At 45.7% G+C, this 27,645-nt stretch overlaps 1 protein-coding gene across 4 annotated transcripts in view; it reads right to left on the reverse strand.

The window, feature by feature from the left end:
• KCTD1 (potassium channel tetramerization domain containing 1) overlaps positions 1-27,645 on the reverse strand; it is a 182,867-nt gene that overhangs the window by 8,798 nt on the left and 146,424 nt on the right. For all 4 annotated transcript variants that reach the window (XM_059409392.1, XM_059409394.1, XM_059409393.1 and 1 more), the window contains exons 3-4: positions 17,361-17,505; positions 1,370-1,675 (exon numbers count right to left, since the gene is read on the reverse strand). In XM_059409392.1, the coding sequence (XP_059265375.1) occupies positions 1,370-1,675; positions 17,361-17,505 (451 nt within the window). The remainder of the gene's footprint in view (positions 1-1,369; positions 1,676-17,360; positions 17,506-27,645) is intronic.

Consider the following 27,645-nt stretch of genomic DNA (forward strand, 5'->3'; position numbering starts at 1 on the left):
CGGTGGGATTATGGACATTGGGGAGGGTATGTGCTTTGGTGAGTGCTGTGAAGTGTGTAAACCTGGTGATTCACAGACCTGTACCCCTGGGGATAAAAATACATGTTTATAAAAAATAAAAAAAAAAAAATAAAAAAAAAGAAAGAGCAAGGGGGGAACCCTAAGCCCTTACTCTGCTGACCTCAAGTCATTTTCAGTTATAGAGACCTGGAGCTGAAGCATAAGTATGCCTCCACCTTCTCCTCAGCAAGATGGGCGATTCACAGTGCTTACCTGTTAGGGTTGTTCTAAGAAGACAAGGCATGTACCACCCTTGGCCCAGAGCTGCTACACATTAGTTAAAATGAAGAACACACTTACCAGCGTCTAAGGGACAGGGCACCCCACACCACATGTGAACCAAACTCCCGAATTCCAACCCCAAGTCTCATTCTCCCATAGACTTCTCTGCCTCATAAAACAGCTATTCCATTCATCCAGTTCCCCTGTCAAAAATCTTAGCCATCCTTGGCTTCTTAGACCCCAAAGCCATTGTCAGAGAACCTTGTTAGCTCTATGACACTCAAGATATTCAGAACCGGACACTTCTCCAACATTGCTAACTGGTTCCCTTGCTTCCACCATTTTCCATCTGCTGCTGGAGTATTCGTTTTCAAATCTGAGCTACATCATGCCACACCTTTGTTAAAATCTTCAAATGGCTTTCCATTTTACTCACACAAGCAAATGATCCCAAACCAAAAGAAACCGAAACAACGACAACAAAAAAATCCCAGAATGCTTACCACCACCTAAGAGATAATCATCGGTGATCTGTCCCTAGCTACCTGCTAGCCTCCTGTCTCAGCACTTCCTATCCCTGACACTTCCTTCAAGCCCCATGGGCTCTCCTGATACGGCTCAACATGCCAAGCAGACTCCTACCTCAGGGTCGTCACAACTTGCCATTCCCTCTGCTTGGGATTATCTCATCCCAGCAGTTCTCTTCTCATCAGCTAACAAACACTTCTTTTTCTTCTCATTACACTTTTGTTTTTAAGGGTCTCAACATTTCTGTTGGTTACGGTTTGCCGCCCCTCCCTGTCCTTCTCAGAATGTAAATTCTGGGAAAACAGAGCTATTGTCTCTTTCTTCCTCTTCTAGATCTTCAGCACTCATACTAGCACCAGGCACATAGTAGATGTTCGACAAATACCCACAGAATGATTGAATGAGTGGGTAGGGGGTGCCTATGCTTACCTACCCAACAGAAGTGATGCCACCTGAGAGTTTCCCAGCTCCCTGGAGGGAAGGCACTGGGTGAAGGCAAGGTTAAGTGACAGCATTAAGAGGGACATTGGATGCCACACAGTGTATGACAAGACTATACCTGGACCGAGTTGAGGTGACAGTAGCCATTCAATGGAAACCTAATGACATGCGTTGAGTCGTGATTCCAGCCTGCGTTTACGGAGTTACACATCACGTCGCCAATCTCTGGAAATACTTCTTCTATCAAAGATTTGTCACCGCTGAGCGTGATCCTTTCTCCAAGGTCTGGGGCGACACGCACCACTAAGCACTCACAGGGCCTTGAAAAGCGACCACTTTCTCTGTCCTGCTTCCACCTTTCCATCTCCAACAACATGGGCTGAAGCTGAAAATATTTTGCTTCTTCATATAACAAAGTATAGTCCTGGGGAAAAAAAGGGGGGAGGGGGTTATTTCACAGTGCAAAATACAAACGGGAAGCACTGAGAATGTCCACAGATAAGGGGTGATTTTCTTCCACCTCTGTTTTTCCAGTCATCAAAACTGCGTGTAGGTTCTTTCCTCGCCACTCATTTGTGCATGCATTCATTCGGCGTAAGGGTATGAAGCACCAGGCACGCCCTCTTCTAAATGCGCCCCCATAAATTAAGTCCTGTAACCTCCACAACTGCCCCGTGATTTTGCAACCATTATTATTCCCATTGTGCAAACAAGATGAGAAAGGCTGAACCCACGACTTTTCTCTTTCAGCAGAAGAGAGCCTCTGGGTATTTAAAATTGGTGCGGTGAGAACCCATTCTAAGCCTGCCTGATGAAGCAGGCACAGGCTGCAGGTGCGGGAGCGGGTGCGGGAAGCGCAGGCGCACTATCCACTGGGAGCCTACGCCCCTGTCCCTTTCGTCCACAGTTCAGAACTCCGGATGGGAGGCAGGGGGCGGCGCCAGCTGGGGGCGGAGCTGCAGATGTTGGCGAGTGGGCGCCTGATGGATGGGCCCGCTGCTGCTACCTAAGCCTGGGTCCCCATCTCTGACGATCTGGGAGAGGCTGACGCACCTGGCCAGCTATCCGCGCTGCCATCCTCCAGTGAGGGAGGCCAACCAGCCCGTGATCCCTGCAGGACGGAGGGGCCAGAAAGGAAACCGGTCCCTTTCTGAAAGCACAGCAATTAACCACCACTCTCTGAGCACGGTTTCTTTTTCTCTTACCTTAAAAACAAATCTACAGGATTAAACCAGCAATCTGGCAAGCAGGTATGAAAACACACAAGTCACTGAATGGAAGGACGAGGGAGGCTGAGGGGGAGGCAGCGACAGAGGAATGATGTTATCAGGCGGCTCAGTATGATGTCTACACGTAGCTATGACCACAACCATTAGTGGGTGTGAGGCAAGTGGACACCTGTCCAGGCATAGACCTGGGTCCTGTGTCTGCAGTCCTTCCCCGCGCCGGAGCTGGCAGGCGGTGCGTGGAGCATGCAGCCAAGCCGACACTGAGAGCCCGGGGCCTGGGAGCTTGACCACAGGAGAGCGGGTTTTATGTGGCACTTTGCTCTTTTTCTTGCAAATTAAGCAGGAAAAGCAGCAGCCAGCAGTTTTTTGGGGTGTCCAGAGAAAAATGTGGGGAGGTGAGAAAAATGCCAGTGGATCTCCAGCTGGACCTTCCACTTTCTGTGTTGAGAGACATTTGGGTGGAGGAGGATGCTGTCTGTCCCAAACTCTTCTCAGCAGAATGGACCGCTCCTGTATTCTGCCTTCTCCTGGCAACCCCATTCTTAGGGGAGTCTTGGTTCCCTGCTGGAAATCATCTTTCTTTCACACTCTGGCACCTGCTTTGCCTCTGGACCCATGGGAGGTACTTTGAGGGGTGAGACCTAAGCTGAGGTGTGGCCACTCTTAACATAGGACAGAACTGAGCGCCCGCCCCCACCAGCTTGAGGGCAGGAGTGGACAGACTGCCGGTTCCTCCAGGGTATCTGGGACCCTGGGGCGGGGCGGGGGGGGGGGGCTTGCCAACTAGGAAGTATACTGACTGTGAGACAGTGACCTCGATCTTTACTTATCAAGATGACAGCTCTCAAGGAGACTTAAAAACAGCACTGACGATTACACAAGCAACAGAAGTGAGAATTTGTTACTGCTTTTTATTTTCCTATGAGAATTAAAAATTACAGCACAAGGAAGAACCTGGACTCCAGTGAAAGTATGTCATCAAGTCTACAATCTGAGATTGCTTAGAGCAGTCTTATTGACCAACCTTGTACTTATGGAGGAATTCTTTCAAACACTGCTGAATAGTGGCCATTAGCCTCTGATTAAATGCTTCCAGTGATGGGAAGCTTACTATCTAACAGGGCATAGCATTTACTTTGTTGGCCGCTCTTACTACACTTCTGGAAATTTCTTGGTTAGAATGACCTGAATTCCCCTGTAATTCCAACTTAATTCAAATTCATCAGGGGTTACAGTGATCCTAAATTTTCTTTGACATGTGAACCCTTCACTCATTTGAAGACAACAGTTATGTCTTAATATCATTCAGACTGAAAATACCCAATCTTTTCAGCTCTTTCTTATTTGTTATGACTTAGAGGTCCTCCGACATCTGGAATGTGCCTGACTTTATCAACATACTTCTGAAAACCCAAACTGGAACTGAACCTGACATTTCAGATGTGATCTAATGAGTCCACTGTAAAACCTTTGCTTGGCTGGGAATTCTTTATTCTTGTTGTTGTTATTATTATTTTGGCTGGACATTCTAACAAGTCTTAAAGCAGCCTGCATTCATTTCCTATGGCCGTTGCAACAATTACCACACACCGAGTGGCTTAAAACCACACACATTTATTCTCTTACAGTCCTGGGAGCTGGAAGCCTACAATGGGTCATTAAGGTGGTATCTCTAGAGGGGAATCCACATCCTTGCCTTTTTCAGGTGCACAGACAGCCTGCACTCCTTGGCCTGGAGTCCCGCATCACTCCTGCCTCTACTCTTGTCACATCTTCTCCAACTCTGACCCACCTGCTTCCCCCTTTCACTCAGAAGCACCCTTGGTGAGCACGCTGGGTCCATCTGCATTATCCACAATCATTTCCCCATCTCAAGACCCTTCACTTAATCACATGTGTAAAGTCCCCTCTGCCATGGAAGATGACATATTCCTGGCTTCCTGGAATTACGATGTGGATGTCTTTGGGGGGCCATCATTCTGCAAACCACATGGCATAAGGTTGTATTAATCTTTTTGGTGTCTATTACCTTACTGGTTTATGTTTTGCTTACAGTGAAGTCTCCAGAACTTTCTAGAAGAGCTGCTACTGAGCGAGGTCCTCTTGCAACATTTGTGAAAAAAAATTTTTTTTTAAAGATTTTATTTATTTATTTGACAGAGAGAGATCACAAGTAGGCATAGAGGCAGGCAGAGAGGAGGGGGGGGAAGCAGGCTCCCTGCTGAGCAGAGAGCCCGATTCGGGACTCGATCCCAGGACCCTGAGATCATGACCTGAGCCGAAGGCAGCGGCTTAACCCACTGAGCCACCCAGGCGCCCCCATTTGTGAAAAATTTTAAATCCTCCATTAGTTACCCCTCTTCAGACTGCCTACTGTAGGTTCTGGAATTTGTTCCAACACACTGAGAAATGTCCATTCTTTCATCCAAAGTTCTGCTCCCGCTCTCGTTATTTTGGTCATTCTTTTTTTTTTTTAAGATTTTATTTATTTATTTGACAGAGAGAGATGACAAGCAGGCAGAGAGGCAGGCAGAGAGAGAGGAGGAAGCAGGCTCCCTGCTGAGCGGAGAGCCCGATGCGGGGCTCGATCCCAGGACCCCGAGATCATGACCTGAGCTGAAGGCGGCGGCTTAACCCACTGAGCCACCCAGGCGCTCTCCTATTTCGGTCATTCTGAACCGAGTGTTCTGTTTCTGTATGTGAATCATTTCTTAAAAGCAATGACAGGAGTGAGCTACTTGCAGGCCTTGGTTCAGGCTGATGCTTGGGTAATAAATTAAGACTCTGGACTCTGGTTATTCAAACTGTTATAAAACCTATAATTCTGAGATCAGCCAGCCCCCAGTTGTGGCATTTGCTGGGTGTCTGGTTGAAATACTATGTGTTCAGATGGACCTCCCAGGGGAAGGCTGGACATGTGGGATGGGCCCTAGTCTCCAAACCACCCAGAGATTCTCCTTATCTATAAAATGAGAGGAATAAATCATAGTGAAGGTGCTATCAGGCCTGATACACTGAGTCTATATCCAGACAGTGTCCTGATCCACCGGTCTGTCCACCATAATCTGAAGGTAATAAGGCTGGCAGGACCTGGGGTGACAAATCCTCTATGCTCACTCTGATTCCTCTCCCCTTTTTTTTTCCCTTTGAATTCAGAAGCCACGTGGGCCATCCACTCCGAGGTCTGGCCGTGGACTGACAGAGTGCTCCCTACACCATGTGGTCCATGTTCATCGTTCTCTGCTCCTGGAAAATGAGGGGAACACTGGCCCTTAGTAGACTTTTGGTCCCACTCAGTGACTTCTCAAGGATTCTGCCAGTAGTTTTTAAAGTGTAGCTTAAAGAGGTCCCCTGAAGGTCACCCTGTACCCTGGGATGCTAACTCATGGGCCTGGCCTTGAGCCATCTCAGGCCACCAGGTGTGTCTGACCACCTCTACTTGACCATCTGGTTCCATCGTTCCCTTTACCACATTGTTCCCTCGGGTCTCTGGGGCAGAGGCCGTCTGCGCTGGGCCAGCAGGTACTAGAAAGCAGCCGAGCACGCAGGCTCTGACCATCAGCCCCACAACGTTCACTTGCCTCCCAGCTCAAGAACTAAAAAGGCCATTCTTGTCGTTACCATTTTCTGCATAGTTAAGCTCACACTGGCCATTTGTTTTCTTGGCAGGCTCCTTTTGATGCGTCTTTCTTTGCTTCCTAACGCACGCTTCCAGCTTCAGCTCATGGGCGAACTCCCTGCAGAGCAGGCTCGGTGTCCACTGCGGCTTTCCTTTCCTTCCTCAGTCAGGATCAGTTAGTTGTATTGTCTATGTCCCATATATTTTATTGTTTTATCAAGCTTCCCTTTGGACTCTCTGACCTCATGCTCATTTCCTTCTGCTCTCTGAATCTTGTGAAATCTTTTTTCCTTACACCTTGGTCCCTATCTGGCAACACCCTCCATTCCCTTCTTTGGCTTTTACAACCTCTAGACAACTCGGTCTTTCATCCTCAAGGTACGAGATGGGATTGAGCAGGATTTTATAGAGCAGTAGCAAGTTTGGCCCCAGATTTCCTTTCTTTTCTTTCTTCCTTCCTTTCTTTTTTTTTTTTTAAGATTTTGTTTATTTATCTTAGAGAGAGAGTATGAGCAGGGGGAGGAGGGCAGAGCGGGGAGGGAAAGGGAGAGAGAATTTCAAGTGGACTCTAAGTTGAGTACAGAGCCCCATGGAAGGCTCCATCTCATGACCCTGAGATCATGACCTGGGCCAAGACCGAGAGTCGGACGCTCAACCAGCTGAGCCACTCAAGCGCCCCTGAGCCCAGATTTTCTTTTGAGGGAAATGAATCCAAAGCAACCATATCTGCTTTCAACAAAGCAACTCCAGGATGTACTAGTTGCCATCATTCCTCTGCCCTGCTTGTGTGCCAATTTTATCTTCTTTCATTTAGGAAGCGTCATTCAAATTTCTTGCTTAGCCTCATATCCAGATAAAGGAAAACCTATTATCATGTTTAAATAACTTTAAAATCCTAGAATACATGTTTTTAAAATAAATCTTTTTGAGGTTTACAGTGGTTTTTTGAGGCACAGAAAGATCAAGATCCCGGAGCACCTGGGGGGCTCAGTGGGTTAAAGCCTCTACCTTCGGGGCTCAGGTCATGATCCCAGGGTCCTGGGATTGAGCCCCGCATCTGGCTCTCTGCTCTGCAGGGAGCCTGCTTCCTCCTCTCTCTGTCTGCCTCCCTGTCTACTTGTGATCTCTGTCAAATAAATAAGTAAAATCTTAAAAAAAAAAAAAAAAAAGAAAAGAAAAGAAAGGAAGAAAGATCAAGATCCCATTTTACAGACAAACAAATTGAGCTTTGCCAAGACCCTGGAGAGAGGTACATGGAACAAGAAGGTAAATACGGGTGGACTCCAAAATGCAAACAGACCAAGTTTTGAAAGCTGATTTCTTGATTAAATATTTGGAATTCAGAAAACATTCTCCCTAGAGGGAGGAAAGGGATATACACCGTGCATTCGTTTCCAACTGCTGCTGTAAGAAATGACCACAAATTTGGTGGTTTAAAACAACACAGATTCACTCTTGCACAGTCCAGGGGGTTCGAAGTCTGAGATGGGGCTTAGGGCTAGTCAGTCGAGCTCCCGGTAGGCAGGACGGCCTTCCTTCAGAAGGCTCTAGGGAACAAAGGCTTTCAGGCCCTTTCCAGCATCCAGGGGCTGCCTGCATTCCTTGGCTCCTGGCCAACAATCACATTTCTTCCTTCATCACCTCTTCTCTGACTCTGACCCTCCTCCCTCCCTCTCTCCCTTGTAAGGACCTTTGTGATTCCACTGGGCCCACCTGGATTATCCAGGATAATCTCCCCATTTCAAGACTCTTAATCACAGCTGCAAAGTCCCTTTGGCCACTTAAGGTCATCCATTCCAGGGATTAGGACCGGGACCCCCTTGGGGGTCATTACTCAGCTTGCCCACACACATTTCCTGGTTCCACCCAACAGAGATTTATTTAACTCCTGATGGCCTTGGAAGTTTTACACACAGTAGTTGGCACATCCTTTTACTCAAAAGGCAACTCAGCCACTTGTTCATTTTAAAATCTGTTCGTGTGCCAGATGCCATGCTAGATGCTGGAGGTACGAAAAGGGTCTTCCTCTGGGGAACATGTCCAGTCCATCCCGAGCCTCCCAGGCAGTGCTTGGCTCCCCAGAGGGCAGAAGTGTACATATCAGGGCGCCTGCAAAGCAGGGGCACCAAGAAAATGAGAGAAATGAAGGATTTTATATTTTACATTTCAAAAATAGAATCCAGGTAGTAATCATAGGGAAAAAAAAATCTCTGTGGGACTTAACTTCCTTTAGTTTTAATTTTTTTGGTTGTTATTTTGTTTGTTTGTTTGTTTGTTTCTGTTTTTTGGTGGAAGGTGGGCCACCATAAATTTTTCCAGTATTTCAGATTTGGGGTGTCTAAAATTCTTAATTTCCCTGGCTCTGCAATCTTCCTTCTTTCCTTCCTTCCTTCCCTCTCTCTCTCTCTTTTCTTCCCTTCTTTCTTCCATTTTTCTTTAAAAGGACTTAATATTTTTACAGCAGTTTTAGGTTCACAGTTAAAACTGAGGGGCAATAGGCACCTCATTGGCTCAGTCTGTTAAGCGTCTGACTCCTTGGTTTCTGCTCAGGTCCTGATCTCAGGGTTGTGAGATCGAGCCCTGCTTGGGGTTCCATGTTCAGCACGGAGTCTGCTTCTCTTTTCCTGGTGCCTCTAGCCCTCCCCCTGCTCTCTCCCTCTTTAAAATAAAATCTGTAAATACATACACACATACATAAATAAAACTGAAGGGCAAGTACAGAGATTTCCCATACACCCATCTCCCACCAGAGTGGTGCATTTGTTACAACCAATGAGCCTACATGGTCACCTGAAGTCCACAGTTCATACTGGGACTCACTTTTGCCACTGTTCAGTCTATGGGTTTGGACACACATATAATGGCATGTACCCACCACGAATGGCACCATACAGAGTAGTTGCACTACCCTAACCCTCTCTGTGCTCTACCTGTTTATCCCTCCCACCCCCTGCAACCCCCTTTCCTTTTTTCAAAGCCCTGGAAGCCTGGCCCACTTGATCCTTTTCCCCCTGCTACCAATATGAGACTTCTGGCCAGGAGGCCTCCTTCCCATCCAGCAGCGCCAACTTCCAGCTTCTCCTGACTACTCTTGATTTTCCAGGAGTGGGGGGGCGGGCAGGATATCCAGCCTGACGTTCAGCCTGAATGGATTTCAGCTAGTAAAGGAAACAGAAGCAGTGGCAAGGCGTCCCCTCTCCACCTGACCACTGTCTCCCTCCCCTAGCACCTGTCAATCTCCTAGAGAAAGGCAGGGTAGACACAGGGGATAATGATGGAGTGTTTGTGGTGGAGCTGAGAGCAGATCCATCTGCATTCTCAAGCCACACCCCGGCTTGGCAATTCACGGGGATACTAACTGCAGGGGTGAGACCTGGTGTGTAGGGTGGAGTGAGAGCAGGGGCTAGAGATGCCATCTGAGATGGTGCCGGGGCTGCCAGCTGGCTGTTCTGCCTGCCTCCCAACCCTCCTCTTTGGGTGCTGCAGCTGGTCTTGCCTCTGAGGGAGTGTGCTCGGGAGAGGAAGAGAAGTGGCCCTGGGCAGGGGTCCTACAAGTCATAGTCTCTGCCCCAGGAATGCAAGTACTAGGGGACGGCAGCTGAGACAATGGGCTGGGGCAGCCATCCTAAGGGGGCACTCTCTTAGATACTGGAGAAGAGAATTCTTGGAGGTCTACCCAGCCGACTACTCTGCCTTCTCCAAGAAAGTCTGACCCTCAAGAGTGAGCGCCTAGTAGCCACGTGTGCTTGCCATAGCAGACTGGCCAATGCCTAAGCACTGGAGCCCCTAGAGCCAGTCAGATGGTCTCTGCAGAACCAAGGATGGGGAAAGAAACCCCCCGCCCTGTTGGGGCAGAGCCATGGATGGCCCTCTAGAAGGACTTGATGACCTCCCAAGTCTGAGGGCCTCAGAGTCGCCCTGAGAGAGAATGCTCCCGCTAATTCTATGTGATAAGCTTCCCATCAAAACGTCCTTCCTCTCTTTCTTCCTGGTTCTCAGCTGGGGCTGATTTTGACCCTAGAGGACATTTAGCCAAGTCTGGAGATGTTCTGGGTTGTCCTAGCTGGGTATGTGCTGCTGGCATGTGGTGGGTGGAAGCCATGGATCCTGCTCAACATCCTGTAACACAGGACAGCCCCGCCACGGAGAACCATCTGCCTCAAAACGCTAATAGCGCGAGAGGAGAAACTCAGAGCTTGACCGAGATCGTTAACAAATGTGCTAGCCTTCAAACACATATGGTTACTAATGCCATGTAATATGAGGTCCACAATATCATCAGAGATGTATTCTCACCAAAATGTTTACCCTAAACCTGTCAGGCCTTCAGATATAATTTGCAGTTTATAGGGAATCAGAAGTTACAGTAACGAACCAAACTACCTATGACAAGGCAGCCAGACAAATCCAGAAGAGGGGCTCTCTGTGGGGTACCTGACCCGGTTTCTTCAGCGAGTCAGCATCATATAAAAAGTGACAGACTATGCTAGGTAATAAAAGGAAGGAACATAACTGGATTCGATATGCAGTCTCACATCAGACACATCTTGGAGAAACTGCCCACAAAGACAGTCTGGGGTCAAGCTGGGAAATCTGAATATGGTTCCGGTATTAGAGAAAGTCTGATTTCATTGAAAGAGGAAGATAGAGATTACTGTCAGAAGTAAGGACAGGAAAAGAGCAGAAGGCCATGCATGCACTAAGATTTTAATACTGGCAATCTCCGAGAGATGGGAATATGGGGCTTAGACGTTCTTCTAATTTTCTACAATGTGCATATCCTTTTCTATAATACGAACAGCTTATTAGAAAGAACAGATTCATTTTTTTTTTTTTAAACTTAAGCCAGGGATAGGTAAGTTGTGGACTGTCTATAAGCAAATTTTTCTTTATCTTATCTGTGGACATCCAGCTGTGACCATAAAAGATGCTAGCAATGTGGGGGACACTTAACAAGGATGTTCAGAACACAAGGCTAGAAAGAGGTAATTTTTTGTGATTCCCCATCGAAAAGGGAACCAAAATTCCGGACTCCTGGTGTACTGGGAATCACAAATGTGTGTGTCTGCCTAGACAACACATGTAGGTAAGCAGAAAATGAAGCAACGATGAACAAGTCCTTATCAGTGGGAGGAGGGAAACCAAGGACAGTCACCTTCATACTAAAACAGAGCAGGGAAGTTCTACAATCACTTACTCGAGAAGAGATTCCAGTGCCTTCCAGCGGAAGCAGGGCACGAGCAGCTGCCACTTCAACGATGACCTAAATTGGTAAGTGGGGATCTAGTGCATACAGCATATGTGCACAGTGGCATTTTAGCAGGGAGGTAGGACTCCGTGATGTCAGCGTTGTACACATTCACTCCAATCCACCATTCAAGAGCTGGAGAGGGGAGCCAGAAATCAAGGAATGCTTTCCCTACCAAACCTAGTTAAGACAGATTCTCTCCTCATGCCACGTCCCTTCTCCCAGGTCAGGAAATGGACTCCCGTGAGGAAGAAAGCACCTGTTGTGCTGTTCAGGGACAGGCAGACTGAGAGCTCATTTGTGCGTACGTCTGCGTTTGTGGTCGGCACAAGCTGCTTCAATTTCACCATCAGCCAAGGAGCTGAATGGCCGCCTCAGCTTCCACTCTCCTTCTGCTGCTCCTCCAGGTTCCAGAATGTCCCGTAATTTATAGCCTATCACCTGGAGCTTCCATGGGAAACATTTCAGGGTCCTGGGAGACGTGAGTTCCATTTGACATGCTTTTTGTCTTTTTCCCCAAGCGTGTGCTACAGCTAAATCCTTGGGCAATTAATGGCTATGTTTTGCACTTAGAATTGATGGACAGCAGGGCTCTGGAATCCTCAGGGAGCTCGAAAGGTGCAGAGCCGTCACCTTGCCCATCCTGGCCCACTGGGTGAACCCTCAAGGGACTGTGGTCAGGGATCCGCCGCAGCCTAACTCCCATGAGGAAGTCTGTCTCTTTACATCTAACTTCAATGCTCTCCAAGAACAAAATAACACCCTGAAGGGGTTCACAATACCTAGCTCCATTTCTGGGACACACTGCGACTCCTGACAAATGGCTGTCATCATGTTCTAACTATAATTCCCCATTCGCTGCTCTGTATTTCCTGGAGTCTGCATCTTTCTTAATCATGGAATTACAAATTAATATTTTACCCATGTAAGTTGCTTAGGATGATGGTATTATACACACTTTTTTTTAATCTGCCCTTTCGTCCAATAAATTCGTCCTATAAATTAGTGTGTTGCTTCTGGTCTCCTGTGACTCCTGCTGTATTTAAGTTAATTAATACTAAGTAATTATTATGTGCCCAGCGCACAATGTCCTTTAGAAAACATAAAAAGTCCATGCCTGGGAGACCCTTACAAGGAAGAGAGTCCGGGTATATATATAAGATCTCCAGAGTTTGGATGTAAGAAATTATATGAGCAGGTATGGGGTAGGAACCAAATTTGGTCTGAATGTGGGTCTCATGTCATTTGTTTATGTATCCATCCGTGCATTCATTCACTCATGTCATAAACTTTCACGTGCTTCCTATGTGCCAGGGCTGAGCTAGTGGGACAGTCTATTCCCAGCCCCTAGCCTTTGCTCATTTCTCTGACTACAAAAGCTAAAAAAGAAAAACACCCCTTTCTCAGCCTCCTCTGCCTGTTAGGGAGGCTCAACTCTAGCCACTGACCGATAAAGGGAAAGTCTACTGGGGAATCTTCTGACAAGGACAGAAATTTTGTGAGTTAAAAAGGCTTTTGGCCCATTTTCCTGCCTGGAATGAGGATGTGATGCCTGGAGCTGCGGCAGGCACCTTATGACCTTGAGGTGACAAGTGTGAGGCCAAAATATCAACACTGAAGATGGTAAAACAAAAAGACAGAGTCCTCGTCCCTATGACGCCACTGAGAAGACACCACTGTCAAAACCATGGACCTCTGATTTCTTATGTGAGAAAAAAACAAATCTCCATTAGTTTAAGGCACTGCTGATTGGCTATTCGAACTCCTGTAGCCAAAAGCGTGTATAACTTATAGTTGGGTACACAGAGCCAGACAGTGAAGACAAATAATCACAAATGCACATGTGTGAGCACGGGGAGAATCGCAGGGTATAGGCAAACCTAAGCTGGACCAGGCAGGGATGGCTTAGTGATGAATACAATGAGCCCGGATAACATAAAGGCGGCCAGGAAAAGGGCATTCGGCAGACAGAATGGTCTCTTTGAAGGGGGCAAGAACAAGGCATCCTTGTGGAACTAAGGAAATTCCTGTAGGGCATATGTGTAGGTAAGAGCTGGGTGCGGGGGGTGCGGGTAGAGAACACGGGCTGGAGTATTCTGGGTCTTGTGGGTTCTGGCAAGGATATGCCGCTTTGCTCCATGAAAAATGAATGGGACGCCTCTGTAGAGTTACAAGCAGGAGCAAGTCATGATAACTCTACTTTTTTCAGAAAGTGTCCCTTGGTGAGGGATGGGGTGGAAGATGGCAGAGGAGGGGGAGAGGGAGAAGGGTGTGGCTATAAAAGGGTAACGGGAGGGATCCCTGCCATGACGGAAATGTTCTGTGCTTTGACTGTATCAAGGTCAACATCCTAGTTGTGCCATTGTACATCATTTTGCAAGCTGTTACTACTGGTGGGAACTGCATAACATAAGATCTACTATTTCTTCTTATACTACATGAGAGTCTACAATGGTCTTGAAATAAAAAGTCTGATGAGGAAATGTCTCCCGGTCTCAACATGGAGAGAAGACGCGAGGGGGAAACGGTGGGAGAGGGCAATCGGTGAGGACGCTACTCCAAGTCATCCAGAGAGCTGAGCTTTGGATAGGGAGGAGGGATGAGAAGAAGGAACTGACTCGAGAAGTTTCTGGAAAGTAGTACAGACTGGCTCACTGATGGACTGTGTTTGGGGGGGTGAAGACGGGGACAAAGTGCAGAATGACTTCCAGGTCCCTGCCTAGAGCAGGCAGGTGGATTCCGACATGTTTTACAGAGACGGGACACAAAGAAAGGGAGCAGGTCTCACAGTGGTAGCGGGGGCGGGGGGGGGGGGGGAGTCGGACACGGCCAGCTTATGACAGGGCAGCTTGAGGAGCCAATGAACTCTCCACATAGAGATTCTGAGTGGCCATTTGGAAATGCAATCACCCTCACACAAAACTAAAAGTGAAATGTCCTTCCTTCACCCCTTCCCCCAAGTCCACTGCATTCCTTCTAGGAACACAGAAGTGATCAAGAACACGCTGGCCCCCCGACTGTTGCCATATGACACTTTCAGCCCTTCCTTTTCTACTTGCTTCCTTGCTCTCCGACGCCAGAAGCCTAGACCTGATTGGCGAACACCTGACATTCGAGGCGCCAGGTCTCATTACTGGCGGGGGCCACTGCTGAGTCCGAGCCCCCGTACAGCAGGCCCCCTGCTCTCCTCCCTCCCCTCACGCCCTGTGTCCAGTGCAGAACTCAGCCCCACTTTCTGTCTCCATGTGGGGCCAGAGCCTGCTTTCTAGAAGCAGTGCTGAGTTCCTTCCCAGCTCTCTGCTCCACCTGCGTCTGCTGTGAGGCCCGCACCTACCCCCGGCCAGCTCTCTCTGCTTGTGTCTGCGCAGGTGTGTCCCCAGGCTTCCACTGGGGGCTGCAGGTGGGAAACCTCCCTTTGGCCTCTGCGTGAGATGCTCGCCAGTGAGTGAGGTGGCATGAAGGGAAGGCAGGAAAGAGGTTCAAAAGTCGGCACAGAAAGGGGGAAAAAAAAAAAAAAAGACACATTCAAAATTACCCCTGAAAACCCTCCAGGATGGTGCCATCTGAGAAACAGACTCCCAGTATGTTTTCCTTCCGGAATTGGAAGAGATCAGCACTGATAAAGTAGCTTGCTTTCATAAGGAGCCGTGTTGCACAAACCAACTTCGTCTGTCTTTAAAGCCGGAATGGCACTCAGCACCGGCACAGGCGCACTCTGGGAGGCCCCTGGTGGGGGGAGCCGGCCCTGGTGGGGGAGCCGTGGGGTCACGTGCTGCCTCAGGCTGATTTCACGGCTGCCGGAAGTGCCCCCGCGGGCTAGCTGCAGTTCTGACTCTTTCTCTCCCATTTCCTCACCAAATGTATACTTGGCAGGTGCCCCACGGCTCAAAATCCTGAAGGAGAGGATGGACGGAGGCCCTCCCGAGGCCCTACTATTTGGGATCTAATCTTCTGGATCTTTTTTGTGTATTTACGCACACATATTTTTACATAAACACGAATTGGGCTATGCATCTTTTGAAACTTAGTAGTTTCACTGAATGACAAAAATCTTGGCGATTCCCCCACCCCCCACCCCACATCAGATAACAGAGCTGTTGGTGAGTATGTGCCATTGCTGAACATTTTTTTTGGTTGTATCAAGTTTTTGCTATTACAAATAATATGACCAAAATAAACATCACACATACATGTATCTTTGCATATTTATGCAACTATTTCTAGAAAATAAACTAACAGACTCCAAACTGCTCGATCAAAGAGTATGTATGGTTGAAAACTTAAGAACTGTTGAACTGCCCTCCAAAAATTTTTATTCCCAACCACAATGTATATCCCCAACACTGTATATTAATAATTTTTTACATTTTTGCCAATCCAATAAATAAAAAGGGGTATCTCAATTTTTGTTTCTTTGAGTCTACAGAGATTAAATTATCTTTTCCAATGTTTGTAGGCAATTTCTATTTTTTTTCTTTGGGAGATTTGTTTCTATCTAAAAATGTTCTCCGTTGGATTGTCTATAGGTTTCTTATAAATTTTAGGAACCTCTCTTATTAATGATATTAATCTTTTATAGTAAATATTTCTTGTAGTCTAACACATGTCTTTTATTTGTATGTGGTTTATTTATGTATTATTTTTTATTTTTTTATATGTGGTGTCTTTAATTCTACTTTTTTTTTTAAAGGCTATGTTTTGGGTATTAAGTCTTCCTTGGGTAGGCCCTCTCTGCTTCAAAATTATGCTTTCAGAAGTTCCTTTATTTTTTTCTGGTATTTTTTACAGTTTTAATTTTTATGTTTATTTCTGAAGTATCTGTGAATTTGACATGAGATATGGCTTTGGCTTTACACTTTTTCCAAATATCTCTGTGCTAACTATCTCAGTGCCAATTACTCATTATTCCTTTGTTTTCCCACTGATTGAATTACCACCTTTTCAATATACCAAATTTCTTTATACACACATCTGTCTCCAGACCCTGACATTTTTTAATTACTCTAGCTCTCTAGTATGTTCTGATGTCTGGTAGGATACATCTGCCACAGCCTGCCATGACCACCAATATTATCATCCATAATTATTTATTTAGCTATTCTTAAGCTCTGTTTCTTCTACATACACTTTATAAATGGATCAAATTTCATTTTAAAAAAACCTGCGACTTAAATGGGTGTGTTCTGAATTTATCATCTGGAGACAGGTGACATCTTAAAAATATGGAGGCTTCCCATCCCAGAACACAGAATTTCCCTTAAGTATACAACTTCTCTTTTATATTTTAGGTAGAGATCTGCACTTTTCTTAACCAGACTTTGCCCATTTCTTGTTAGGTTTGTTCCTAGATATTATAAACTTTGTTGTTACTATGAGTGATATATCTTTCTATTACATCTTATGATTGGCTCTTGCTATTCTGTAGGAAAGCTATTGATTGTGATATATTGATCCTGAACATAGATGCCTTAATGAGTTCTTCATTAGTTCTAACAGTATTTAGTTGGTTCTTTAGGATCTACTTAAAGAATATTAACAGCTGCAAAAATTACATTTGTGTATATTTCCTTCTAATATTAACACTTTCTATTTGTTCCTCTTGTCTAACCTTTGTTACTAACTTCAAAGGGAACAATCTAAAATTTTACTGTCAAGTGGAATACTTGCTTTAAATAGCTGGGAGAATAAGTCTATTAAGCTAAGGAGGTCTCCTTGTATTTCCTACCTTACTAAGACTTAGCAGGAGTAAGCTTTGGATTTCATCAACTTATTTTCACTGTGCTCAGATAAATTATAATTCAGTCTTAAAATAAAATCAGTCCTCATCTGGTCACATAAAACATTAAGGACCATATCCTCTATTTCAGGAAGACAGTGCAACCATGTCAGCGACCTCTGATGCCGTGGGAGTTGGTAATACATTAAAAATGTAGAGCTTGAAATGTCTTGGGGGGAGCGCATCAAAACAAATCACATATTTAATGCTATTGGTAATTTAACGTGAATCCCTCACCTTGAAATCATCAGGAATGAGGAGTTTTGATGTTCGTAGAAAATTCAAGATATATCTGAACATCTGTCCATCTCTGTCAATGAAATAATGCTGTTTGAGACTGTCCAAAACAATGGGCTCTGTACCATCAAAAAGTCTTCCGATTCTGTGATAGAAAAGAGGGAACAGTGAAAACAATTAGAAACGACTGGCTGCTAAAACTAAGCACTACGGCTCTGTGTCACAGTCAAAGGCAGCAGTTTCAAAGATGGCGGTCAGGAAACACCACCTGGTACATAGTTACGCTTCTTGGAGAAGTACTGATACTTGCTTGATAAATATTTCAGGACCAGACAATTCAAAATAGTCTCAGGCTTTTTCAAGCAAATCCTTTCATTCACTGTCTGGAACCTGTAAAGAAAATGTCCCTGACATGGTGATTATGGCTAAATGCTGTCACTGTGATGGACAACCCTTTCCCCTGGGTTACTTAAAACCAACTTCTCCGCTACTTTAAAAAAAAAAAAAAAAATGTTATTGCCTCAAAGTGTCTTTTTAACAGATTCTACAGAGAAAGCAATTTAGTTTTTAAGAAATCTGTTTTCTGAGCTTTCCCCACCCATGAATCACAAACTTTCCAAAAATAAATCAATGCCTATATGCTAACATCTATATTTAATTATAGAAAGGAATCATTGAAAATATCACTCGTCTAAGAGAATATGTTTTTCCGTTAACAATATACAGTCTAGTTTCTTAGGTCTCAGCAAAAACCATCTGTCACAGCCAGGCATCATTATAAAAAAATAAATACTTGACCACCCCCAAAATATGTTCTAGTACTGGAACACGAGTGGCTACGGGTCATTTTTAAAAACAGGAATCCACGTTATGTTTTTACCATTTATAGAGTTAACAGTTGAACAATGTACTACAGTTAAAGCATTCTGCATTCATTCATTATTATTTATCCCTTTAAGAAGAGCTGAACCTACATATTTCAGTATATATCCAGTTAATACAAAGTACTCACATTGTACCATAAACAAGTAGACAGCCGGCTGACAACAAATACTGTAGATCAGAAAATAGAAATGACACACTAAAAATCACTTCCTTGACCAAAAGGTGCATTGCACTTTTCACTAACAGTGTAGGTGGGCAAATGGCTCTATTTTTTCATGAAAAGCTTTTTTGGAACTCACACAGTCTATCTCTCATTTGGAACATCATTTTATTGCTTTGAAGACAATTTTGAAATCACATGTTGAAATGTGACAGAGGTTACCCCTTCTAAAATACTACAAACCAACCGACAAACAGAGAAGCTGTTTTCCCTCCTTCCCCCAAAAGAAAAGCTTGGGAATTTGTTTCAATAAAAATTTTTCAAGGATAATTAGAAAACTCATGTCCTACCTAAAGGTAGTAAGTGCAAAGAAGAGAGCAACTAATTATAGTCAGGTCATATTTCTTTTTTTTACAGAGAGAGAGAGAGAGAGAAAGATCACAAGTAGGCAGAGAGAGAGGGGGAAGCAAGCTCCCTGCTGAGCAGAGAGCCAGATGCTGGGCTTGATCCCAGGTCCCCGAGATCATGACAGTCAGGTCATCTTTCTAAAACTCAGTATTTTTCTCAACTGATGTTTTCATCCAACTTTCCATGAATGGAGGGTGATTCACAATTCCTTCCTTCCAGTTTTATCCAGGGTGTGGCTCCCAACCACCCTAGGACTCCTTCACCGCAAGCAACCTTGTCATTCATTTCCCATTAACACATCAATCAAACAGGCTACAGAAAGAAGCAGTGAAACTAAAACACACTCAGTCACTTATTTATAGTGTTTCCAGCACAGTTTGGTGTAGGATGGGAAAGAACGAGACTTGTTTGCTTATTACTGAGACATTTTACTCTTCATTGTTAACATGATAAACTTACGGTGGACAGGGGAAGAAAAGGGAGTTCTACTTACTAAGTGCTGTCCAGACAACATGCCCTATCCTCAGCACTTCACAGATGTAAAGGATCCATTATCCTCCTTTTTAAAGATGAAGAAACAGGCTCAAAAGGATGAGTAACTTGCCCAACTAGTTAAGTAGCATTGGAGGATTTGTGCACAGTCTGTTTGATCTTAAAGGGGCCTCCCTACAACGAATGGAATGAAAAGAATTGCCACTATCAAAGGAAAGCTTCTGATCTAGAGTTTTTACTTTCTGTCTTCTGTTTGTTTAGCAAGAGCTTTGCCATGAAATCCAAGCGTGTGTATCGATGACTTCTGTGGCCTGTTATATATGAGTACCGGTGACTGCAAGTCACTTTAGTCACGAGATGAAAATCAAGTATTTTATTCTCAAGTAAGTCCTATGCTTATTTTCTTGGAAGCTCAATTTCAAAATCTAGCCCTGGATGCGCTCTAGTACAGCATGAGTGACTGGTGAATCTCTACAGTCAACAAGTAAGGGAGCGACTGAGTGGTGAGGGGAGTTTGGCTGGGCCCTGTCCTAGCTGTGGTCTGGGGCAATGGACTTCTCCGTATCTCCGTCTCTCTTATAAAATGATGTCTTTCTGGATGCCTGGGTGGCTCAGGTCATGACCCCTGCTTCCTGGGATGGAGCCCCACTTTGGGCTCCCTGCTCAGCGGCAAGCCCGCTTCAACACCCCCCCCCCCCCCAGCCTGGCTCATGATCTCTCTCTCTCACAAAGAAGTCAGTAAAATCTTAAAAAAAAAAAAAAAAAAAAAAGTTTCTCTTATAAAACTGCCCTTTCCCTCAGGGTCGATGAGAAAAAGCAAAGGGGCTCATGACGAGCTCACAAACAGGGCAACAAGAGAAGGTGTCCCCCGCTCGCGAGCAACGGTTTCTGTGGAAGCACGTCTCAGAAGACAGCAGGCACTAGAACTATCTGGGCCTTGGTGTCTTGTGAAAGACCTCAGTGAGGTAGGAGAGACGTGCCATTTAAAGGCTTTTAGGGGGGCGCCTGGGTGGCTCAGTGGGTTAAGGCCTATGCCCTCAGCCCAGGTAGGTCATGGTCCCAGTGTTCTGGGATTGAGACCCACATCAGGCTCTCTGCTCAGCAGGGAGCCTGCGTCCCCCTCTCCCCTCTGCCTGCCTCTTTGCCTACTTGTGAGCTCTATCAGATAAATAAAATCTTAAAATAAAATAAAATAAAATAAAAGGTTTTAGGGTGAAAAAGCCCCCAGCAAACCCCACCTCTGGCAGATTCGGGAAACCAGGCCTCCTTGCAATGAGAAGCACCTTCGCAGCCCACACGGCCGAAAGGGGAGGCCCAAGGGAAGAGCTGGAGGGAAGTCTGAGGGAAGGCCCAGCGAGGGCCTGGGAGGTGGCTTCCGTCCCTGGGTGAGGCACTGGGGGAAAGCTGGGTCTCCAGTCAGAATTGCTCAGGCTGAAAGAGGACGGAAGCTAAGGAGAGAGGGCTGGTGACCACCCCACTGGTGAGGAGCCCCAGCGAGGTGCACAACCAGGCACGGGGCTGTGGACCCGGAACCTTCCTCGCTCCCGGAACCTTCATCTCCAGCTCACACCGGGCCCGGGAGGCTGTGCCTGGAGGACCAGGAAGGGAGAGACCCCCAAGATGGCAGCACTTCCCCCCCATCCGGGCCCAAGCCGAGTGGTCTGGGTCGGAGCTGAGAGGGAAAACGCTGTGGAGAGAAGGGCAAGGCTTGGGCAAGGAGAGCCCGCGGGCCTCGCCAAGGCACATTCCCGTCGGAGGAGGGCCTCTCCGAGGAGGCGGCGGCCCCATATTTGAGACACCAAATGTCAGGAGTAGTGAAGGGCAATGGTAAGCTGCTGGTTTTTTCTACTTTTTAAAAGGAAGCACGTTCCGAGCTGTGAAAACAATGCGGAAGGACAGGGCGGTGCCAGGGATCGTAAAATGGCGTCCTGGGGTCTGTCCTGAATGCGCCGTGGCAAAGTATTGTTCGGCTAAGCAAACAAGGGGGGGAACATCGGCATGGGCCGTATTTCTCCGGGACATATGAATGGAGTTACAAATCACACCGCAGTGATTTGTAAACTCCGGTGCCTGAAAACGATGTGGAACTGATTACAGTTTACTAACCTTGGAGAACATTCCTGTTTTCCAACTGACCAAGACCAAGCTGGCTCCGGATGATGTATGGCCGCCTTGGTTTTTGGTGTGTTGTTTTGTTTTTGACACTCACTGAACCAAACAGCAATGCTGAGAAAAACGTCCTTCCACGGTTGTAATTTTTTACATTGATTTTTTAACGTTTTGGACAATTTCAAAGTTAGACCAAGGCAGAAAAAATGATATAATAAACCCCCAGTTGTCCATCTAGCTTCAAAAGCTGTCAACTCTTGGCCAAGCTTGTTTCACAGATAGTTCTATTGCTCCCTCTCTCCCAGTTGAATTTTTATAGTAAACCCCAAACATCCTGTCATTTTATCTCTAAATATTTCATTAACTAATAAGATTATAACGTTTCACTAAAAATGTGCATTAAAAGATACTGAAATATATTTCTCTGGCTTTTTAATATTAACACTATTGATTATTGTTTATGGAACAAATAATGCAGGATCAAGTCTCCAAGGAAATTAAGCTCCTTCTTGTGGAAAGTTAAGTCTGGTTCCCCACTATGGCTCCCCCTCTCTCTGATATTAAAGAATGGTTTTAAATGAAAAAGAGGATAGGGATAGGGCCTGATATACCTTAGTGTGACTCTGTCATCAAGAATTTATTTTTTCTTGTGCATTCATTCATAGGATCTGGCTTCCTTAATTTACTGTGACTCAGTTCTTTAAGAATTTCGCTTTATTGTGCAGTCATTCAATTATTTATTCTACCCATATTCACTGAGCTTGATCATGTGAAATACAGGGAATGCAGTGGTGAATAAACCACACATTCCTTGCTTTCGTGGAATTTTCCAGTCTGTGGGGTTGGGAACACAGATCAAGTGCAGTGTGTCACTGGGTATGTAGAGTGGGTTATGGGAGTACGTAGGGGGTGCACCCAACTGAACTTGGGGAGGCATGGGAGAAGGAGAAAGTTCAGTGGAGACCTGAAGGACAAGCAGAAGTTGGCAGGTGCCAGGGTGGCAGGTAAGGTCAGGTAAGAAAGGAGAGGGACAGGAAAGATAGAAAGTCTTGAAGCTAGAAGAAACCTGGCATGTGATTACTCACCTCTGGGGCACAGTCAGGCCACCTGAAAAATGAGGCTTGAGCAATAGAGTTAGATCATGAAAGGCTGCATAAGCCACGTCAAGAAGTTTGGATTTGGTTTTGAGGCTGATGGGGGCTGATGTCAGGCTATGCTCTCCAGTCATGTTAAGGAAAAGAGCAATTTAGAAGTGAGACTGAATGAAAACACCAATCTGAAATCACATCTTGAAGATGCAGTTTGTGGCTTATCCACATCCTTTCTCCTCTGCCTTGCTTTTGACTGTGTTATCTGCATACAGCAATGGTTCTTAAACCTGGTGGCACATGGAATCACCAAGGGGCTTTTTAAAAATACCGCCAGATAGTCTGATGTAATTACCGCTTAGGGTTGGGGCCCAGGCATCTCCCCGAGTAAGTCTGATGAACAGCTGAGCTGAGTACCAGTGCGAAGGAGGATGAGCATAGGCTAAAGAAGACGGAGTCAACATCATGGACTTGAGAGGTTTTCAGTCATTCAGTCGCTTTGAACTGTCAGAGCACCTCTTCTGAAACTGCCAACCAAACTTGTAGAAGTCAAAGATCTCCAGAATGACCTAGGTCAACGTACCATTTTACAAATGGAGAAATGGAGTCCCAAACATGTAATGCTCAAGGATGCACAGCTGGCTAGACACAGAGCTGGCCCTGAACCCACCATACTGTCCCTGGGGTAATGGGCAGAGGTCACGTTCAAGCCCATGAAGGCCAACTACTCTAATGCTAGTTACTATTTATTGAATTGTATTATGTGCCAAAGAGTGAACTGGCTGTTTTATGGGCTTGATCTCATTTGGTTTTACAATGATCCTATGAGGTGGCCATATTATTCTCATTTCACAGATGAGGAATCTGAAGCCCAGAATGGTTGTCGCTTGGCTCAAGTTACAACCTGGGTCTGATTCAAAAGCCTCTGTCCTTGACCATTAATTTACAATGCCTTTTCATGAGCAATTTCCAACAAAGAAAACGACAACTTAACAACTTTCCTTGAGGAATACATAATTTTCATAGTTCACTGGAGTTTGCTAATGTTGAATGTTATCCCATGAAAATTTGATGATTATCAACTTTATAGACAAACTATCTATTTAATAGCTGTGAAACAAAAAGTTGAGACTCAGGGGCTGATTGCAGGTATACTGAGTAGGTCCCCTAAACTTAATGGAACCCAATCAAAACACTCGGAGACTTCAGAGGTTACTTCCAAACTGTTGGTACAAGGTGAAGGGGCATAAAATAGGATGGAAAAGTGAGCATTCTTAGGACCATGAAAATTTCTGGGGAGAGGAATGACACATGAGGTTCCAACTCCATTTACCTTGCTGCTCTTGTGTTCCCTTATGTGCTATGACCCTAATTTAATTCTGACACACCCCTGTGGGATTTGTCACTTTACAGCTAAGGAGAGGTTTCCAACACTTCCAAGCCTCCACACACCCCATCCTCCTCCTGCTGCCTGGTGAACACCCACGTGACATCAAGCACCATGGCACGTAATAGGACACTGGGCCCTGTTTTACCAGAGGCAAGCGGGTTAATCCTTTCTGTTCTCCAGAGCCAGAATGCACATGGTGATCATACAGTGAGGGAGGCAGTAGGAGAAATCTGCAGTGGCCCAGGGCTGAGAACCAAGTGCCACACACAGACCAAGGGGTAAAGCTGGCGAGAAAAGGGCAGGAGGGAGGTGGTTGGGCTGTCACCCACTTAGCTTCCCTTTGCCAAGAAACGCCTTTTCTCCACTCCTGGGCTTCCAAGCCATGGAAAATATGGTTTGGACTCAAAGAAAAGATCTCATTTAGTTTCTGGTCCAGATTTATTTTGCTGGGGAAGAGATTCAGAGGCAACTGACAAATTACCCCTTTTAGCATCTGGGAGATATTTTTAAATTATAAAAGTAAGACCCACTCAATGTTGAAAATTGGAAAAGTGTAGAGTAGAGGACACAGAAGCAGCAGAACAGAAAAACAATCTGCCATTAGTCCCCCCATTAGGACATTACTTTTAAAGAATCCCATCTGAAGAGTGTTTTTCTTTGAATAATTTTGTTTTCAGAAGCACTTGGACCTTCATACTTTATGTCTACTATTCCAAGTTGGTCTGTTATGTTAGTAACTGATGTCTACTGGTCCAAGTTCCATTCCCAACCAAGTTTTTGTCCTAGTATTTGAGACGTGAGAAGGACAGCAAATGGGATACAGAGCTGGGTGAAGGTGCGTTTGTTTGTGCCCGCAGAATCTTGAGGGTGTGGGGGTGTGTCTGCACATGAGAGGGGTGTGGACAGCTGTCACTACAGGAAAACCAGACTCAGGACAGCAGACACGGAGAGAGGAGGCAGTCCTGCAACCAGTGGGGCGCCTCTTCCCCTTTGCTGCTGTGATGGGAAAGGAGGCAGACGGTGGAAGGAGACATGCTAAATTGATAGCTGAAATTTAGATCCTTGGAAGTTCAATATTATAGTCTCTCCATAATAAAAATGTTTTTCTTTAAAAAAAAAGGGGGGGGTGAAGCTGGGTATGATTATAATGTTTAAAAAGAAAGAAATCACCAGTCCACTTACTGTTTTAGAAGCCTGAACTATCATAAACAGTGTTTAATATGCTTCAAGTTGTTGTAACAGAACAATTCTAGGAAGAGTTCTTTATAGTTCTCACACGTGCGAAATTCCCTCTGTATTTCATGAACACAGATACAAATTAATTCAAAGCTTGTTATAGAAATGGACAGAAGTAATTTAAGAGAAGGGGGGGAAATACCTTCTTGGTAAGAACAAACAAAACAAATTGTGTCTACTTATGGGGAAGTAATGTTTCCAGTACTGTTCCCTGAGGCAGCATCATTTTCTTAAATGATACATAGAACTGAAGAAACCGGGGGAAAAGGAAAGGCAAGTCTAAAATATGAGAAGAATTATGAGAGTAAAACAACTCTGGAACTCGGAATTTTGGAGAACCGATCACTGCTGGGACTACTGACGGCTGAGGGGGGAGTTCGGGGCCACTCAGGGGCCTGCTAATCCCCTAGGAATCTCATGAGTGCCCCCAGCTAGGACTCTGATTAGAACCATTTTTTTTCTAAACTTGAGAGAGTTACATTAACTGTTAACTTTGAAAAATGTATTATTACAATTAATATGATTTTTTTTAAACCACCAGAATTTATGTTTTTTTTTCTTAAAGATTTTATTTATTTATTTGACAGAGAGAGATCACAAGTAGGCAGAGAGGCAGGCAGAGAGAGAGAGAGAGAGGAGGAAGCAGGCTCCCCGCTGAGCAGAGAGCCCGATGCGGGACTCGATCCCAGGACCCTGAGATCATGACCTGAGCCGAAGGCAGCGGCTTAACCCACTGAGCCACCCAGGTGCCCCCCACCAGAATTTATGTTAAGCAGGCTTTTTCTTTCTGCATTTACTGAGTGCCAATCGTGTTCCTGGTGCTCTGCCAGGCCTTTTCAAATGAGCATAATGAAGTCCCATTGGGACTCAAGGACGGACAGAGGGGGACCTAGCTAGCACAGGGCAGGCAGGGAAGGCTTCCTGCAGGAGGCAATGTCTGTGCAGGGTTGTAGGGATCATGAAGTATAAGGAGATGGGCACAGGGGCTCAGAAAAGGGATTTCAGGCAAGAAGGAACATGACAGTGGGAACACAGCAAGCGCAGAGCAGCTCTCTCAAAGTGCGGAGCTCGGGGAGCATATAAGGGCACTGTTATTCCCAAGAGCTTGAGCGTGGTGCTTTCTGGAGTATCTTAGGAGCCCCCAGCACATTCAGCCCGAAAACTCATAGACCTGCGTTTGATTCCTGACTCTATCATCTTTCAGACCAAATCAATGAATTTTGATTTCCTCATCTGAGAAACGGGATACTACTTAACCCGAAGAATCCTTAGGCAAATAAATGGATGTCCAGGAAGAACTACGTTTCCTGAGAGTTCACTCTGTGCAGGTCATAGCACCGAGTGCTCACAACACGCCTGTGAGGGGGACACTATCAGCTCCGTTTTGTGGGGTTGCCATGGCCAGCTTCTCAGCCCTGAGGCCAGAACTGACTCTCCGGCAGCTGGACTGTGGACCCTAGCTCTGAGCCGCTCCCTGACCGCCCAGCGCTCACTCTGCTCCTTGGCAGAGCACTGAGCCTGCCTGGCACAGGCTCAGGAGATGCTGACAGATTTTCTTCCTTCGGCGATGGTGGGCTATGCCAAGACGGAATTCTGACTGTATATGAAATCCTTTTATGCATCTGGAATTGAAAGAAAACCTTCACAGTCACGTGGTCCTATTCTCTGGTTTGAGCTGCTTTAAAAATGATTTCTAGAGCTATTTTTCTAAGATCAGTCCAGGATCAGATCATAGTATCCTCCCCTGGGAGCCCACTTGGGTATTTTGGGCTCAAGCAGTTTCTGTTTAGGTTCGCTGTTGCTTTTTATTTGGGCAGGCATGCACGCGTGCACAGGTGCACACGAGCCTGCCCCATCGCCCACCCCGCCCTCCTCCCAACAGTCTGTTCTATATTGGGAGGGATTTCTGACACTCCTTTTTTCTCTTGATTTGAAACTCTAGAATATGTTTTCCATTCTACAATAATAATTACTCTTCAGAGAAAAAAGTTATAATAGCTAACATTTTTTGAGCCTGTTAGACACAATGTTAAAAACTGGGGCGCTTGGGTGGCTCAGTGGGTTAAGCCTCTGCCTTCTGCTCAGGTCATGATCTCAGGGCCCTAGGATCAAGCCCCGCATCGGGCTCTCTGCTCACCAGGGAGCCCGCTTCACCCTCTCTCTCTGACTCCTTTCTGCCTGCTTGTGATCTCTCTCTCTGTCAAATAAGTAAATAAATAAAATCTTTAAAACAACAACTTTATAGATTATTGGAGTCATACCTCACAACTCCATAAAGTAGTATTTTGCTTCAACTGATGGAGAAACGGAGGCCAGAGCCATCAGATAACTCGCCAAGGGGTGCCGAGCTCTGCAGGCTCTTTTCCCTGTGAAGTGAGGGCCAGCCCACATGTTCCATGCTGTCCCCAGCCCTCAGTGGCTGTCTGTCCCAGAACATTCTGCCCCCCTTCCCCTTCCTGCTCTGGCCCCTCCCGCCAGCCTTCATGCACCTTGCAGTGCCATTCCTGTTTCTAGTTT

This window comes from Mustela nigripes, chromosome 8 (assembly GCF_022355385.1).
Source record: "Mustela nigripes isolate SB6536 chromosome 8, MUSNIG.SB6536, whole genome shotgun sequence".
NCBI classification, from domain to species: domain Eukaryota; kingdom Metazoa; phylum Chordata; class Mammalia; order Carnivora; family Mustelidae; genus Mustela; species Mustela nigripes.